At 39.5% G+C, this 18778-nt stretch overlaps 1 protein-coding gene across 1 annotated transcript in view; it reads right to left on the bottom strand.

The window, feature by feature from the left end:
* Window positions 1–252: 252 nt before the first annotated feature.
* LOC134169197 (opsin-5-like) overlaps window positions 253–18778 on the bottom strand; it is a 30742-nt gene continuing 12216 nt past the window's right edge. The window contains exons 3-6 of the mRNA XM_062629513.1: window positions 7597–7696; window positions 5660–5764; window positions 2524–2747; window positions 253–1864 (exon numbers count right to left, since the gene is read on the bottom strand). Of these exons, the coding sequence (XP_062485497.1) occupies window positions 1424–1864; window positions 2524–2747; window positions 5660–5764; window positions 7597–7696 (870 nt within the window). The 3' untranslated portion in view covers window positions 253–1423. The remainder of the gene's footprint in view (window positions 1865–2523; window positions 2748–5659; window positions 5765–7596; window positions 7697–18778) is intronic.

The following is an 18778-nucleotide window of genomic DNA, read 5'->3' as shown; positions in this document are numbered from 1 at the left end:
AGCTTTCAAAACTGGGCATTAGTTTTGGCTAGGCAAGCCTGGTTTCATCCATCTGTGACAAGATTTTGTGCTAAACGATTTAATATATTTCTGCAGCTACAGCATGCACTTTTATCTGAAAGCGAACTTTTTACTTATTTGCTTTTAATTATTTATGGTAATGAAATAGCACCCATATCTTAAAATTTTCCACAAAAAATAATACTCTTGTAGTTCAGATCTGTGGCCAAGAAAGAGAACACAGTTCCCCACTGTTGCTTATAATGTTTATTTGTTTTTAACTTCAAAACACAGGTGATTTTCTTAAATAAAGTAATGGGGGAAATGAAAGTGGTCCCTTTGTAACTTTCCCAAGAGACACATCTGGAAAAGCATGCTTTTGCAAAAAAACCCCATGTTTTAGCACACTCAGAGAGGGAGATTCCAGGAAGTCATAAATAGCAGTGAGGTTAGCAACTAATGTTGTTGGTTTGTTTGTTGTTTTTCTTTTTGTGTTTTTTTTTTCCTTCCTTTTTCCCTTGTTTAGCTTGCAAACAGCACTAAATGAATCCACAATTTCCACAGCTAAAGAAGAGACATTTTTACAGAAGTCTCTTGAGTGTGTTAATTTCCAAAATGGGGAATTATGAAGATACACCACCTCTCCTTGATTCTGTAAAATAAACTTGGTGGAATAATTGGCTATTATAACATCTGATAGACTTGATACAGATTTAAGCCTACATCTTAGCTATTTAAATCAGTATGGTTAATTGTCACTTAGTTACATTTACCTAAAAGTCATTTTTTACCCACAGGCAGGTACAAAATCTTTCTTTAGGAGTAGCAGTGAAGTGCTTTATTATATTTTGTAAATAGCTCTGGTGCCATACTTCAGCAGTACTCTTAAAAACTTTGTGTGATTTTCAGTTTCATTGCTTGTACAACATCTCTTGCTCCACCTTAACAGTCTGGTAAAAAAAGCAACCGCTTTGGAGGCAGATCAGTAAAATTAAAGGCCAGCTTTTCTGACTCCAAATGCTACAGCCAGGCCATGCTCACTGGGAAGGCCAGGGAAGATGGAAATAATACTGCAGACCAACAAGATAGTTATTTTCATACTTAGGTAGCAATTTCAGTTATTTTTGCTCGCTTATGCCTGATTTCTGCAAGTCAGTTTTCCTTTTTTCCTTTTCCTGCACACTTGAAAAAAAAAAATGTTTCTGGCACTAAGTAAGCTGCAGCACATTGCAATGTGCTTCATGGCATTTTGTACCTACATAGAAGAAAATATCATTTTACTGCCTGATTTGCTTGAGTTGTATAGTCATCAGTGCTATCGCAAGGAACAGACAGACTGGGAATTAGGAAATCATTCTAGCACGGGTCTGAGGAGGGTCTTCCTGAACATAAAGTGGATGCGTGTGTGAAGTGGCTGCAAAACTTACAGTCTATCACATTCAATATCAGGGTTATTAGATGGTGTATCGAAAATACCAATATCCACCTCCCTGTTTGCTGGAGGTGGGGTGTTGGTTGGACTTCCCACCCCAGAATCAGGGCTTGGTGCCGGGTGCATTTCTCCTGCATACTTCTCTTCTTTCTGGGAGGGCTCTTGTTGTTTCTGCTTGAGGTTTTTGAAACGTTTGAGCTTCACAGGGTCCTTGACTTCCTTGGCACAATGGAACAAGATGAAAATGTCCCTCCGAAATTTGGAGCTCATTCCAAAGTAGATAATGGGATTGTAGAAACTGGCAGACTTAGCAAACAAACTAGCAAGGATGCTGGTAAGGTTGGGCACAGGGTAACCATAGGCAGACCATATAGAGATGACAGCATATGGTGACCATGCAATAATGAAGGCTGTGCAAATCACAATAGAAACCTAAAAAACAGAAGAAAAGCAGTCTTAAATCTGTTCTGGAAGACTACATCAGGGAAGCGATACACTGGGAATAATAGCTTGGAGGCTTGGCTGGAAGGGAAATGTTCAGATCATCCTGAATGCACGGCTCGCAGCAGAATACAGGCAAGCAAAAGGTTGGATTTGATGGAGCCAGGCAGACATAGAAGCTGTATATAAAATTTTGGCATGGTGATGTGCTTAAGCAATGTGTCATCTAATAAAATGAAAATAATTACAGTCCCCTCCTTGTTTATATGAATTCAGAAGATTTTGGGTAGACTAATGTCAATGAAAAGTAAATTGAAAGCTCCACTGTAACTTCTGTGTGTGCTCAGAAGTATTGCAGCTTCTGACAGAAAAGAACACACGCCGAACCAAATTTTTGTTTTGGTCTATATAACTCATTCCAATTATATTTAGATTATTTTTCACATGATGTAGCACCAATATGAGCTAAGTGACAGGGTAGTTTTCAACAAGCCTCATATTCTTCACTGAGTTCAGATTCTGTTGCTAGAGACTATAGAGAAATGCAATGCAGCTGTTTTGGTTTTTTGCCCTTTCCTGTTCCGAGACCAATTTTTGGAAAGGTAGATTTCACTGCAAAAAATTCCACCCTACATGAAACCCAAACTCACCCTGGTGACGTCCCGCTCTACTCTCCTCTGTCTGTCTGTAGGATCAGCCAGTCCTGTTAATGCATGGCTTAGCTTGACAGTATTTATAATTGACACATATGAAAAGACCATGACAGTGACAGGTAGGAAAAAACAGCAGATAAAAATGGAGACGATGTAGGACTTGTAGATCGTAGAGAAGTTGGCTTTTGCCCAGTCTATCTCACATGTGCCATACATTCGATCTGGAAAGAAAAAAAATAAGTTGGCTAGCATTTTCAGAACTTTCATCTGCTTTTAAGTGATTAATTTATCAGTTCAAATGCTGTATTTTTTGTCTTTTAAGCACTAAAGAATGAACTGAACTTCATGATTTAATGGGCTGTGACATAATTTCCTACATAAACAATTTTTCAAGACCAGCAAGACTGTAAGAAGTTTTAATGCCTGTTATTGTTCTGTCCAGTTTAGTATTCCAGTGTAAATACATAATGTACAAAGTGTTGTTTCCGGATGGGAAATTGTGACATAACTAGAAAAAAAAAAGATAATAATTTAGTAGGTTTGATATACTTGTGTGTTATCTACTCTTACTTGTCATAATCTTCTACATAGTAACTTCCTAACATAAGCACCGTAATAGCATAACAAGCAATTGGGAAGGCACCATAAGCCAAATGTAAAAAGTCACTACTTACATAGCAATGTAGGAAACCAAAATATTGAAGGGCTTTTAATAGAAACAAAAAAGCAATGAAATCTATGAGAGCCATGAAAGCAAGTTGCTACAGTTAATGGTAAAGCTTATTGGAAAATGAAACATTACGAATACTTAGAAAGATATGAGACCTTTTAGCAAATGGGAAGCATACAGTTCTGCAACTGCAAAGGAACTGCAGGCTTTTAGCAAAGAAATTGGGCATATTGGAGGATCTGTAGCTAGTGGGATTTACAAAAGACACTAGCTGATCAGATAGGTCAGGGAAAGGAAGTGGGAGTAAGGTGCAGTCTCTGCTTAAATACTTTCATGGCTTCTTTAGACCCTCTAATGTGTTTGCAGATGTCTCCTGATAGAAAACTTTGGTTCAATAGCATTAGAGGTTTTCTATAGATTGTGAATTGTTAATTTTTCAAGTGGAAAAAACTGTTTGGTGTTTTTTTTTTTTTTTCAGACAGCTATCGCAGCAAATGGAATTACAAATAAATGAAGCATGAACCAAAATTATGTAAGTCGAGTATTAACAAGTCCTGGAGATATGAGAAATCACTGACACCCAGGGATAATTCTGAAGAAAAGAAAACCCCACCACCTTATAGAATCCCTTAATTCCTCACAGGTGATAGGTTTAGACAGGATGAATTAAAGCAGCAAAAGGTTAAAATCTTTTTTATGATTCTCATCAAAAAGAGCTTGGTATTTTTATCGCCAAAAGCTGTAGGTGCTGCTGTCTGGATGTGCTCAGTAACAGAAATAGATTTTCGTCTCCTTTGCTTTTTTTTCATCAGCAGACCTCAATATAAAAAAAAGATAACTGTAAAATCTGGCTTAATTCCAGGTTTCTGGTTTCCAAAGCTTTTTGACTGAAAAATGAAAACAGCCTCCAGAGGACATGAAGAGAAAATCCTGCAGATTTTCCATGAGCCAGAATTTGCAGCTCTGTTTTCTCCCTCTGCAGGGATACTGGCAAGTGGCATTTCCAAAAATCAGTGAGATCCTTGTCTGCCTGCACCCGCTGCCTGCTGCTGGACTTACCATTGCTCAGCACCCACATGCTGTCTGTGCAATGAGTTTAGCGTCAGCCCAGGCACCTGAAACTGCTATGATTGGTAGGGAAAAATGTTGCTAGAATTAGTCTTGAAGACCACTGTCAAGGAATTGAACACAAAGTACGAACAGGATCCATGGGAGTAGTTAGATACCCTGATAAGGCAATGATGCCCAAGAAGTCCTTGGCTGTAGTGTAAAACAAAAAGGGCATATTGGAAATCCTGAAATGCTTCAACAAATGAAGAGCTATGAGATTAATGTAAAAAGAAAACACAGATTGATAGAAGATGCACAAAAAATGTTCTGTCCAACACCCCAAAATTTGACATATCCATAATGCAAAAGCATATATGTAACATAAATAACATAATAAATATCTAATAAACAAACTGATTTGGTTTCAAACAAAACATCCGTTGAGCCTAATATCCTGATAACATTTTAGTTTGGTTAGGATTAATGATTTAGACAATCAATTATAGAAATACATGCTTTTCTCACACCCGTACTTCAAGAGTCTTGAGATGCCTCAAACCTTCATGTTTGATAAGAGGGTGTATTCACATAGCTGCTTTAATAAGTCTGCAGATTTCATGACTTCTCAAAGGATGCAGATGCCTGCAGGATCCAAGCATGCAACTACTGAACAGTTGGACAATTTCATTCACAAGATTTAAGTTGTTAGGACTCCTGTATCATTACCATTTGTTCCTAGATATTTGTTTTCTTGAAGTTTTTGAGCCTTAATGTGAAGCAATTTCTCCAACTTTTTCTTGTGAAGAAATTTTCTGGTGTGGGAATATGTCTTAGCCATTGAATTACTGCAGTGGTCACTATTAAAAATTTTTCCTTCCCCCACCTTCTTTTTTGCTATGGCCTTATCTTGCACCCTAATCATTTCTTGGACTGACAGACTTTCTGACGTCTTTTCCTTCTGCTGTTTTGTTATGATTTTTGTATTTTCAACAAGTAGTTCCAACAGACCTTTCTGACTTGTCTTACTACAGTTTCAAGTTTAACTTGCTGGAACCTGTGTTCTTTTCTAGTTTCCTGATCTTGACAGTTTTTGAAGGATGTCTTGTGATAGTTTCCTTTATCTCATTGCTTTACCATGCCAAATATTTCTGGCCTCTCTTTTTTTTTTTTTTTCCACAGGTAATATGCACTTGGTCCAAGTATTTCCTGTAATATCTTTAAAGAAAAAAATAAATCTCTTTATAGCTGATACCAAAGCAGGCAACACTGTGCACACATGTCATGCATGATGAATGATTCTCTCAGTTCCACTGACAATTGGTCTGGTTTATCACAAACAGCAAGAAAGGTAAGAATCTTTGTCCAGTTAAGTGGACAGGTGCTGAATAGTTACAACTGAAAGATACCTGTTACCTGTGTAACTGCCCCAGCCAAGTAATGGAGCTCCTGACCAGAAGAAAGCTGCTACCCAAATGAGAACCAGAGACACCGTCATGCTGTTGTTGCTGATGCAGTGACCTGCAATGGCATGATTTTGTTAGAAAATAGTATTTAGAAAGGCAAATATATCTCAGAAATCTAAATGCTATCCTATACCAACAGCTAATAAGGGAAATACAACCATTTAAAAATAAGAAAAAAAAAATTAAAATAATACATATTCATAAGAAAGGCTTAAACTTGAAGGTATCTGTCAGGCTAGATCTCAAGCCCCTTTGTGAACACTGGAAGTGAATGGCTTTAAAGCAGGAGACAATATGCTTTTTGTGCAGTGCAGAATTAGCAAATTCTACACCAGACTTATGTTTTGCCATTTTGTAAAAAGCAGAAAACACTTGTATGTTAAATTTTACATAGAAACAAACAAGGTAGGTCTAAATTCAGAGGATTTTCTTTTGCCTGTTGAAAAGATAAAATATGATGCTCAGACTAGATGCTCAGACCATGTTAGCCACTTGTGCTGGTTTTGCCTGGGGTGGAATTAATTCTCTTCTTAGTGGCTAGCATGAGTCTATGTTTGCGATTTGTGCTAGAAACAGCGCTGATAACTAAGAGATCTTTTCATTATTGTTGAGCAGTGCTTACACAGACTCAAGGTCTTTTCTGTTCCTCACCCCACCCCACCAGTGAGTGAGTAATCTGGGGGTGCACAAGAATTTGGGAGGGAACACAGCCGGGACAGCTAACCTGAACGCAAAGGGGATATTCCATACCACAGAACATCATGCTCAGCATATGAACTGGGGGAGTTGGCTGGTAGCCACCGATCATTGCTCAGGAATGGGCTGGGCATTGGTCAGTGTGTGGTTGAGTAATTGTATGATGCATCACTTGTGTTTCTTGTTGTTTATTGCTCTCTCTCTCTCTTTCCTATTATTATTATTAAACTGTTCAATCTCAACCCATGAGTTTTGCCTTCTTTCGATTCTCCTCATCCTACCGGAGGAGAGGTGGGTGTTGTGAGCAAATGGCTGCATGGTACTGAGTTGCTGGCTGAGATTAAGCTAGAATATCATTAGGTACACAATATTTAATCTGTCCTACTCTTGTCATACATAGTGGTCATTTCTTTGGTTATGTGTGAAATACTTATGCATTGTAGAATCATAGAATGGTTATGGATGGAAAGGGCCTCAAGATCATCTAGTTCCAACCCCCTTGGCATGGGCAGGGATGCCTCACACTACATATTGCCCAAGGCTCTGTCCAACTTGGCCTTAAACACTGCCAAGGATGAAGCATTTACCACTTTGTTCCTCAACATTTCTGTAAAGTTATACTGGTTAGTGACGTGGGGATGGAAGGTTGCTATAAAAGCTGGAGGCAAGATGTACAGACTGAAAGTTCCCAGCACCATTTGAAGCAGTCCATGATGCCTACTGTGCACAAATCTTGGTAAAACACCCGAAGACTGAAAGTGTTTGCAGGTGTAGCACCCCCCTGAACCAAGGATCTTATCAATAAGTGGAAACTTCTTCCCAAAAAACATCATCTCATTGAAGATTAAATTAATTGCTTACAGTAAGATCCAGACAATGATCACTTAGAAGTTACTTAGGTTATATTTTGAAGACTACAGAGGGTCAGCAGGATGTGTGGTTTCCTTTAGCACAAGGGTGTATTTAGCCCATGGTGACCAAAGTGTAGTAGTAATAATTTGGCTCTTACTGGGGTTGATTCTGAAGGATTCAGTGCAAACATATTTGCAATGTAAATGACTGTATTATGTTCTGATTTCCAATGCAGGCAATTTGTATTTGATATATCCTGTAAGTGAAAGAAACACAGATTTACACAAGGCACAAAGCAGAACTGGGCCTGCCAGTTACTCCTGGCAGGTTATTCCTTACTTTTCTCAGGATGGCAGCCCTTGATGTAGCGAGTCACACTGATTACTGTAAGGGTATTAATGCTAGCAAGGCCAAACAGAAGTGTCAGGAAGCCATCAATCTGAAAAACAAAGCAGAGCAGGATGTTCTTTTGCTGCAGAGAGGGGAAAATGAAAAGAACTACAGGGATTGCTCCTGTCATTTTCATGTTAATGCCCTTGAAAGTTTTTTCAGAAACCCAGCTAGCAGGAAAATATGAAATGTCAGGTGCTGTTATCATCTATAGGATTAGTGAGCAAGTGAATGTTCAAAAATTATATAAGTGCTCTGTCATGTACATAAAATAAACAAGCAAATGCACCCTTACATCTATATGCTTCCCCGAAATGACTTGCCAAGTGAAGGAGAAAAAGGTTGAACTGAAAGCAAGAAAAGCCCTGAACAGGCAAAAATGTACTGGATGCAGCTGTCCCACGTAGGCAAAACAAACATGCAAGCTGAACTCGTGAAACCTAAGCCACAGAGGAAAGAACATAGGAGGTAATGGGCTTGGCTGAGTGAGAAGCTTTTTAAATAACTAAATAAAACCATCCAAAGCTGAATCATCCCAATAGATTGTGTCTCAATGTTGGTGCTACTGCTTGGCTCCTATATGTTAAGCCCGATCTCCATCACTTCTGACTGACAGAGGCAGAGCTGTACATCTGTGTAGGCTCCCACTGACATCAGTATCTCAGTGATAGATGCACAGGATAGTTACAACTCTGCTAGCCTCACTTATGGGTATAGGAAGGAAATTGCTGCTGACTCTAGTGGAGACGGTGTAGCCATCTGCTAAGAAGCACTGCACGACTGGGAAATGATCCAGGGAAAACGCTGAAGGCAGTCCTTTATTTCTTTTGAAAGCTTGCGATGTGATACATCAAACCAGCCAGAGCAGCGGAGCACTTGGAGGTGCCAGTTTTACACCGAGGGAAGCAGGAATATTAAGCAAGCATCTCTGGACTGTAACTTGGCATTCAAGCGGTGAAATTATCAGCAAAATGGCACATCATTATTCTACAGGAACAACCTCTGTGTTTGTGTGAATGGGCACAACTCCCACAGAATTCAGTTTATCCCAGCACTGAATCTGGGGCTTTAATCCAGGCTTAAAGCTGAGACCATGGCGGATTGTATAAATTAAATTGGGTGAAGGGTTAGGAATGGGTCGCTTCGTCATTTCTTTCACTGTTTTTTCACTACCAATGCTCTTACCTTGACTCTATACACTTCTTAATGTCAACTTTTACCAACTGACCACATTTTAAATTTGTGCCAAAAAAAGTGCTACTACAGCAATCTACATCCACCCGTGCTCCACTTATTTGCAGTCAGCTCATGCTTTGGGTGTAAATGCAAACATTTTTACACCAGAAAAAACGACTTCCTTGGATGTCTCAGCTACTTGCTAGAAACTGCACTTGGCTAAATTTGGCCTGATGTGTGCTGTGGAGATGGATTGGTGAAATACCTGCATTTCATTAGCCTTATTGATGCAAACAGCTGCCACTTTTCCATTTGCTCCAACAACAATGTTTCATAGATGAGGAAAACAGTGAGGCCAAGGAGAAGCCAGGCTGCATAAGCTTAAGCAATTCCATTAGTTAGATGAGATTAGAAAGGAAGCAGTATTTCAGCAATTATGCAAATGAACAGTTTGAAATTAAGTCTAAAGAGCTATGAGACTGAACACTGAAGAAGTAGGACAAGCTCCTCATTGTGTCTCATAGCCCTCCTATAAACCCCACATTTTTTCTCATACTCAGTGGTGTATCACCTGCAGATGTGACCAGTATTTTTCCAGCCCCCTTCCCTGATGTCAGACCAAAGAGAAACAATTATATTGTGATCAGTTCAAAGAGCCCTTGAGCACACTTACAAGGGAGGAAAGTGGGTCTAAAAGTACACTCTTGCCCTTTACCATTTGAGATGAAACTCTGCCACCATAAGAAAAACAAGCCAAAATGTTTTCTTTGGAGTGGTACCTTGCTAAAAAAAAGAAAAAAAAGAAAAAAAAGAAAAAGAAGCAGTTTTACCTAAGTCAACACCAAGCCATTGTCAGTGCCACGTCTTGTTTATGTAGTATTTCATAACAGCATTTCAGCAGACCAACATACTGTTTCTGCTTCTACTAGTGTGAGGCTCTCATCAGAGATTGACCAGGGCCATATGGTTAGCAAGTGGATGAAGTGGCAGCAGTCTCCTGGGGACAGCTTTGCTACCTGTCCCTGTGCTAAGCACAGGCTCAGCGGTTTAGGGACAGCTGATGGGGTGAAATGAAAAGGAGGAGAGGGAAATCTGGGAATGACAAGAGTGTTAGGATGAAATAAATAAAGGAAGTAAATGAGGTGTCTCTCAGGCTGTAGAGCAGCCCACACAGAGGCCATGGCATCTGAAACATTGAAACATGAGAACGTGTCCAACAGGGTTAGGGCTGCTTTGGGAGCAGGATCCTCAAACCGGTATCATCACTGCCAGACTCCTATCAGCGATGGGTTAGCTCTTGAGCCTACTTATGCATGTGCCATTTCCCAGCAAGTCTATCAATTCTGCAGTACATTTATACTGGTCTCACTTAGACATATGTCTTCAGAAAAAAATGAGGGATCTTACTCTAGCTGTAGCCAAACTACTTCGAGCATACACCTACTGGATACAGAAGCAAGATCTCTGCTGCTTTTTCTGCTCCTGAACAGACAACACTGACTATAGCTAGCAACCAAAGTGACTATTTGGAACCCAAAGTAGTTAGCAACAGAAAAAAATTGCTTTAGCATAGCTCTGACTTCTATAGGCATAGATATTAATATATGTAGGTAACAAAAATATATTCTCAGTCTTCTGCATCTTTAAAGATATTGGAATGATAGCCAAGGAAATCCTAGAATAGAAGATAACATTTAATTACTTTGGAAGATTGATTCATTTCCTCTTCCTGATTCTGGTTTTCCTTTTCTTTTATCCTATCCTCTTTCCCCCCTCCATCCAGCTCTTTCCTTCCACAGGCATAATATTTCCTCCATTTTTGTGTAATGCAATTTTGGCCTTCCTATTGTTAATTACAATCAAATATCAGCAGTGTTAATTGGCAATAGTGAATTCTGTCATAAACACAAAATTGGTTCTGTGGTAATTTTGATCCACCAGCTTTTCTTTTTATACATTAAGAAACAGGAGTAGATTAGCAGTTTTAAAAGCTTTTCTGTCAGCACTATGCCAGTATTGCTCCCTTGGCTATATAGATACTCACAGAACTCACTCATTATCTTTATGTTGCCTGGAAGCTAAGATACAACTGAAGAAAAGATTTTTTATTCTGCTTTGTACTTGAGCCTGATTTTAAATCTTGCTAATGTTCTTGGTGTACTATTTACGACCCACAATACGTAAAGTTTCCACTGCATGCAAATTCATTTCTTAAGCTTCGCTTCAACACAGGGAGAGTCAGGAATCCCCAGTGCACCATCAAATTTTTAGCTATGAGCTTGGGTGTTCCGCATTTTTACTACAGTTAATACTTATGCATCCCTACTGACTACATAAGAGTTGTCTTCATTTAAAGCAGACAGAGTAAAATATAACCTATTGTTCTTATTATTGGATTGATCAAGGTTTAACGGCACAAAAGCACATTGCCAAAATAGCTACATTTCAATTCAGGTTGAAGCACTGATCTCACCAGCCAGAAAGGATGCATCGCTCCCTCCTCTGGCCAATTGGTGAATCTGTTACAATTTCCTGAAGTCCTTTTGTTTCCCTTCAGAACCACAACGTCCTGTTTTTCTCTTCTATAAAATAAGTGATAATGTATATGCAAAGAAAAAGCGAAACTCTAAACAGGGATTATTTAAACTCATCACAATAAATTCTCTCAGAATATTTCTTTGAATACAGATCAGATTATTCCAAGATCGTAATGGAAATAGGTAATGGCAATAAACCTCCTTCAACCTCAATACACAAAAAATTGCTTAAATCAATCTTTAAGAAATACACTTGGAAAAACAATTGTGGGTACCTTTGAATAGAGTATGCTTTAAAATTTAACACGTTCTTAAAGTTTGCAGTAATATTGCACTCAAATCTGACAATATATTCTGCCATCCTCCAATATATCAATAATATGTCAGACTATAATAACTCTTCTGTTAAATGGAAGAACTACCAAGATTTGCAATCAAAGTCAGTCTTCACACTACTTAAAGTGTGAAGTAATATTCCTAAAGCACTCAAATTTTTCCTTAAGATTTTGCTCATGTGTCATTGCTCTGCTATGGCTGCATTCTGCCTTTTAAGATGTCCCAGAAGGCTTCGAGGGTAGCTCTTCTTAGAGGTGATGGCATTAACCCAAGCCATTATAGGTCTCTGACACAGATGGTTCTTCATTTCCTAATAAACAGTGAGAACTGATATGCTCCAGGATTAGTTTAAAACATTAAGTGAGGGCATCAGACACTCACTATTTTGCATTCACCAAATGACTAAACCTTTCTGTTGGTGGCATATATTTTAAAGATAAGAAGAATATGAATGCAACGTTTACACTATACAATTATGTGCACAGATACGTAATGGTACTAACTATATTTAAATGTTCATTTAGTGCCAGCTATTAATATATACAGGTTTTGTCTTTAGTAATGTTAGGAAATCCAGGAACATTTATTTGTTTGCTTGTAGTTATTTTAGTTTACTTGCAGTTATTTTAGGTTTATATATTGGGTTAATTGAAGAATGGAATTCAATGTATACTTACTTTGGGCTGACTTTTAGCTATTAGAGTTGTAGCCCTCTCAGGTCACAATTTCTACTCATAGTAGAACACGCCCTTATCAATCACCATGGTTATGAATGTAACAACTCCACCAAGTGCACATAATTTAACAAATAGATAGAAATTTCTTTCAGAATTTCCTTACATAGCCTCATTAGATTATAATCTTACTTCAAGTACCCCAAGCAGGTGCTTGGGAGCACCTGCTTTCTAGCTCTGGGCTGGTACTATGGGACCATGGAAGGTTTTAGGTCTCTCCAGCAGAATGAACTGGGAGAAAGTAACCAACCATGTAGCTCATACCACTCAATGATCCAGATACAGTGGAAAGATTCCCATCTTCAGGTTAAATGCTGTATTGCCATTGTCTTTCTGTAAATTACTGCACAGGGAAATTCAGATGCACTAGATGGGAAACTCCAGCATTGCCCTCTGGGAACACCCATGCTATGCTTTGTAAAACACTTTTCAGTGTGCCAAACTGAGCCAAAACTTCCCTTCATTTGGGTGATGTTAATTCAGAGCTTACTTATTTATTGCTAGCAGCCCCATTAATATAAAGACAGGCAAAAGAAGAAAACAGCCTCATAGTCACCTGTCTCATTCACATTTCCACAGAAATCAAAGCTTGGCTCTGTGGCGTGTGGTGATCCTACCCCAATAACTGAGATGCATTAACACCAGATTGAAGTCAAGCTTTTTAAAGAAATACTATCTTTGCCTTTTCAAAGTATCATCGTAAATATTTCTGGAGGCTTACACAAGTCCCAGAGGAAGCAGAGGCTCTTCACAGGCTCTGTCAGGACAGCCTAGAGATTACAAGCGACCCTCCACATTCTCCAAAGTACAGTCATCTGTGCTGTTTCCCAGGAAGAAAGAATCTGCTTACGTAGCCACCATCATGTTAATACAAGGTCATCTCTGACTGCTGGCTGAGTGCCTACTGCTGAACTTATTCTTCTGCTCACAAAGCTCCTAATGCAGGGCAGGTTGGTGTGACAGCTCAGCCATTAAGGGGCCAAGACAAGAGCATGTTATGTTCCTGAAAGCCAGAAAAACTGCCTGGCTACTAGGAGATCTCCTCTTAGGCTGATCCTCGTGGCTCCTTTGTATCCTGTACCAAAATCCCAAAAGAAACAGAAGATAACTGATTAATGCCAAGAAATTTTTTATAGTCCTAAACTGAGAATGAACTGTAAGGGCTTTCATATCCCAACTGCGTAAGGTAAGCTGGACCTCCGAGCTCCTAACGGGAGAGTCACACACATTGCCAAGGAGTCTTAGTAACCCAGGGAGAGCCCAGAAGGAAGTGTAAAAGATAGAGGTTATTGGTATTAAAAGAGCTACCTGGAAAGTCATTAGGTGCAATGCCCTTTCTGCAGGGTCAGTGGTGTGGAAATCCTGGATCTTGTCATTCAGTCAGCACAGGATCTGAGTCAGGACACAAATTGCTTCCTACACACTAGCAGAATACTGACTTAATATATGTGAAATAAAAGATGAGTAAATGTGAGGTAGGACTATTTAAGATACTTAAAGATATTATCAGGGTGATATTTAAGTTTCCTATCAAATTTAGGTTGAAAGTCAGTGAGAGGATGTGGCACACAGGGAGGAGCCAGTAGAACATGAATTGTTCAACCTTGTGGTGAGAAGATCTTCAATTACGAAGATAAGTGATGGACAGCATTTTTTGAGGGAAAACTTTTCATCTCCTAGAAACACACATCAGCACAGAAGATGGAGAAAGGCTACTGTTTTCCACATAAGGAAGCAAGAAAAGGATATTTCAAAGTGCTCTTAGAGGAAAAGCTACTGCAGGAATCAAAGTTTAGGCTTTGGAAATTCCTGGTTCTGTAGAAGCACTATTAGGCAATGAATGCCTTTTTCAGGCAGCAGTGTGTGGTTTGATGCAGTGCTTGGGTGGCATGGGAGGAGCTATGTCAGACTTGTTATACAAGGAAACGGTTAGCTTAAGCATCCATAATTTTTCAAGTACCAAGTACCCAAGTTCCCTAATTTGTCTCAATTGGCTGCATAAATAATAATTTACAGGAAAATGAGAGAGAATTCATGGCTAATGAAAACTGGCATAACTTCCCTACAGTCGTATTAGTTACACTGAAATGATCTTCTATGTTGCTAATGATTCTGTTTGTGCAAAAGCGTGGTTTTCCCTCCCTTCCCTGCAGACAAAGTATTTTTCTCATAAAAATTTAGCTCACAGATGTCTACGTGAGTTTCTTTTACCTTTTTGACTGCAATGTGCTTTTCAAGATTATAACAAGGTGGACCAGAAATAAAGAAACAGGGAAGATTAATATCTCTGTAACTCTTTTCAGTATCCAAATCTCAGTTATGCAAGGAAACAAGAATGAGAATACATTCTAGTGTTCATATTGGATATATCTATATAAATATATATATTTTTTTTTCCCAGAAAAACATATCTGGGAGAGGAAGATTTTTTTAGCACAGCACAGGCACTCTTTTTTTTTCTATTTTGTTTTATAGATCAGTCTCCATATCCTACATTTCACAATGAATCAGTATGCTAAGGTGAGCTGAATACAAAGCTAATGTTGCACAGCTTCTCTTCAGCACCTTTAACACCTGTTTTATCTGTTAATACTCTTAGTGCCCGTTCTATGGTATGACTTTGGGTTATTTTCATCTTACTGAAATGTCAGAAATTATAAGCTATATATAAGTAAAATCCCAGCAATATCACAGTGCAGTACTGTGCTAGGATAGTCAATAACTACTAGCTCACCCAGTTGTTACATTCAACTTTATTTCTTTTGGCATCTTATAGGCGGATAGCTAAGCATTTTTCAACTAAGTAGATGTATCTGCACTATTACAATTTGAGAAAAAAAAATATCTGTTTTCTTCCAGCAAAGCCTCAATCTTAGAATTACATGCTTGGACACAGGGATACTGCAAGACTTGTTACACTATGCCAAGTCTGAGCTGGCTTCTTTGGTCTAGCTCAGTCTTTGGATTGGAAACCTCTGCCAAAGTTAGCCTGACACTGAAAGCCGTGCTGAGGACAAAGGTACTCCTGCAGCATGTGTTCTGGTTCTACTGCACATGAGTACTAGTGAACTCAAGGTGTGTTTGCACAGACTGTTCCAACAAGGAGAGAATGGGAAAAAAGTGGAAGAACAGTCAAGTACTCTCAGATGCAGGCAAAGACACATAGAGCAACCATCACTACATCTCCTCATAGCTAGCTGCAAGGGAGGATGAGTGGGACCAAACCTTTATCTGAGTCAATGGATATTGCTAGGGTTAAAGATGAACAGCTTGTGGATTTGCCTGGGTTTTATGAGCGAGAGCTCTTTGGTGAGTGGGGTTACTCACAGGGATGGCTGCTGGGGGAGAATGAGAGGCAGAAGTGGAGGTGAGACATATACGGAAAGAGTGCTTGTTACACATCGAGTGAGTTGGAAGCAGAATGATTTGGTGAAGAAAAAAATGAATGGATGATGGAGCAACATGAATAGGTGGTTATCTGCTGCACAAGGATACTGCAGTTTTCTTCAATAACCTCCCAAATACTGGGAAGGTAGGAGAAAGGAAGCCTGGGAGGTTTCATTTTGGTCCTTTCCATCTGACATAGCTTTTATTACCTGATCATACTTACTGCTGAGTTACCACTGGTCAGTCATCTCACCCAGAATGTGAGGGAATACAGTATTACATACAGTAATACCGAAACACTGTCTTGGCATTTCCAAATGCATAAAATCACAAACTGAGTCAAAAGAGTCAGTACTCTAGCTAAGCCAACAATTACTTGGGTTTACCAGTTATAGTAGATAGACAAAAATTGATGCCCTTCAAATCTACTCTATTTATAAAACAACATAAATGCCTTTAGGGTTTTTGATTTATCAGCCAATTTACAGAACATTTTGTTACAACAAAACCTTAAACATCTAATAACATCAAAAAATGCTGGATTTTCTATGTACAAGTGAGAGGCAGTGACTGGAAACAGAATCTACAAAAGAGGGTAAGGGTCACCTTGCTCAGTTTTGCAGGTCACTTGCATGGTGCAAGGAAAGTTGTGGCTCCAAGTTTGGCTCCTAGATCAAACATGGAAAAGTGGGTAAGCAAATGAGGCTCCTGAAGCAGCCAACAGAACAAGGCGAGGGGCATATCTCAACTCCCTTTTGGTTTTTAATACCTTATTCCAGGCTATAAAAGATTCTCATTTCTTAGTATTCACAGCCATATCCTTCCCTTACCTGTGGAAGACCTTTAGAAAATTAAGCAGGGTCACTGTGGGAGAGCTGGATTTACTTTTCTCCATCAAAAGTGCTCAGATTCACATCCCCTGCCTAAGAACATAAGCCCCAATGCTATTCATCATGTGGGGATGCTCCACTGTCTTTAGAGCAAATACCAGGGCCAGAGGCAAAGAGAAACTCCCTACATGAATGGTCAGACACCAACCGGCAGGAGGGCAACCCTCCTTGACCAACAGCAGCATTGTTAAAGCAGGGCTATTGCATGTCTAGCATAGCTTTTCTTAAAGATCCCCATCTGTCTGGGATTTCAGCTGGCAACTTGGTCAGCTACACCACCATGATTTGTAAAAGTCTGCTAAAGTGCAAGAAATCACAGACATTTCCATGGGTCATGTACTCCTCAATGGACACACACCAAGTCTAGCACACCTAGGGAATTTTGGACTTCTTGGCCACTCCATGCCCTTTCAGGTTGCACATATGCCACAGGTCTGGTGCTCTCAAGCATACTGTGCACAGATGTGTTAGGCATAACCAAGTAAAATAGTACATACATGCAGTGTGGGGCTTATGGCTGATCACTGCGTTGCCAATTGTTTCTGTCCAGGGTATGCCAGACAGAAATAAATATAGAAAGCATCAAAGCATTAAGCACTGCAGGATTCAAAATCAGGCTTCCTCACTGCTATGTAGTAAACCAAACCACAGGGTGAAACAGTCATTTCTCAGTCTCTCTTCTGCTCCCCTTGGTGGCTTTATTATTCTGCACATCACAATGCAGCTTCAGCCAAAGAGGGTGAAGGCAGGTTCTTCCAGCCTGGCCCTTAGTGGGATGGTGAGGGCAGGCTGCAGGGACAGCGGCAGCATGGGCTGAATCCTGCCAGGCAGGCTACTGTGGTGCTCACTAATACCTCAAAGCTGAACACTGTTGGGTTTTTTTTTGTTCCTCCTGAGGCTGTTTGTTCAGAGCTGAATCTGGCTGGGGATGCTCTGTCACCATCTGCCTGGCCAGATGGACTGGGGATACCCACACTGTTAGTGAGGTGAGTGCATCTGCGATAATAGCGTCAGTCAGCATGTCAGTGGCATGGGTACGTCTGTGATGGTACTGTGGCATGAAGACTAACTACATCATCCCCTGCTGAGCACAGCCGATTTACATCTTATTCATAAGAAACAGTTCAGAAATAAGCAATATTTTTTTAAAGAAAGAAACTTATACCAACAGAGTACATAAAAGCAGTCCATTTTCTTGGGCCTCATAATAAAATTCTTATGTATTTGTAAAACTAATGTCAAAATAACAACCACAAAAAAGAAAAAAAAAGAAAAAAAAAGAGTGTAAATTAGTGGAACAAAGCTTAAACTGAAGTACCAGGATTATGAAAGATTACAAATTCTAAGGCACCCCACAGCCCACGTTTGTGCTTCTGACATGACTGCAATGCACCTGTGGGGATCAGATAGCTTATAATCCTTCCCCTGTATTTAGAGTCTTCCTGAAGCCTGCATCTTTTGTATTTACCACGTGAAAACCAGGCTGGATAGGGCTTTGAGCAACCTGGTCGATTATAAGGTATCCCTCCCTGCCTGTGACAGGGGGGTTGAAACTAGATGATCTCTAAGGTCCTTTCTAACCCAAACCATTCTATGATTAAGGAATACAAGGAAAACTTCGTGTTGGTTGATTAATAATATTTAGAAGAAACTGTGGTGTTTACCTGCAGAGTATGAATGTTTCTCTACACGTAAGAACATTTGTACATAATGTTATTTGCAGGTTTCAGTGAAAATTCTAATTCAGCAGAACATGAGAATAAAAAACATATGAGGAGGACAAAAATATATCCTGAGGTAGCTTTTCACTGGAAATAGGGTCAGTAGGGGAACAGATGGCAGCTGGTGACTAGCTTGCATTCCCTGACTTGAACTTTACTATATAAACTAGTTCACCTACTGATAATATTACCAGAGGTTAAAACAATTACGTGTTAGAGACTAACTGTTCAGATCAGGACTAAAACACAGTGTTAAATCAGGGAAGGGATAAACAAGAGGTGAAAGCAGAGTCTAAAAGCCACCTTTGGAAAACTAAATCCATACACAGCATTTAGCAGAGGCATCATTT

Source organism: Pezoporus occidentalis, unplaced genomic scaffold (assembly GCF_034315485.1).
Source record: "Pezoporus occidentalis ecotype Australia unplaced genomic scaffold, CSIRO_AGI_Poc_V1 ctg34, whole genome shotgun sequence".
Taxonomy (NCBI): domain Eukaryota; kingdom Metazoa; phylum Chordata; class Aves; order Psittaciformes; family Psittacidae; genus Pezoporus; species Pezoporus occidentalis.
This window is presented reverse-complemented; position numbering and strand designations above follow the sequence as displayed.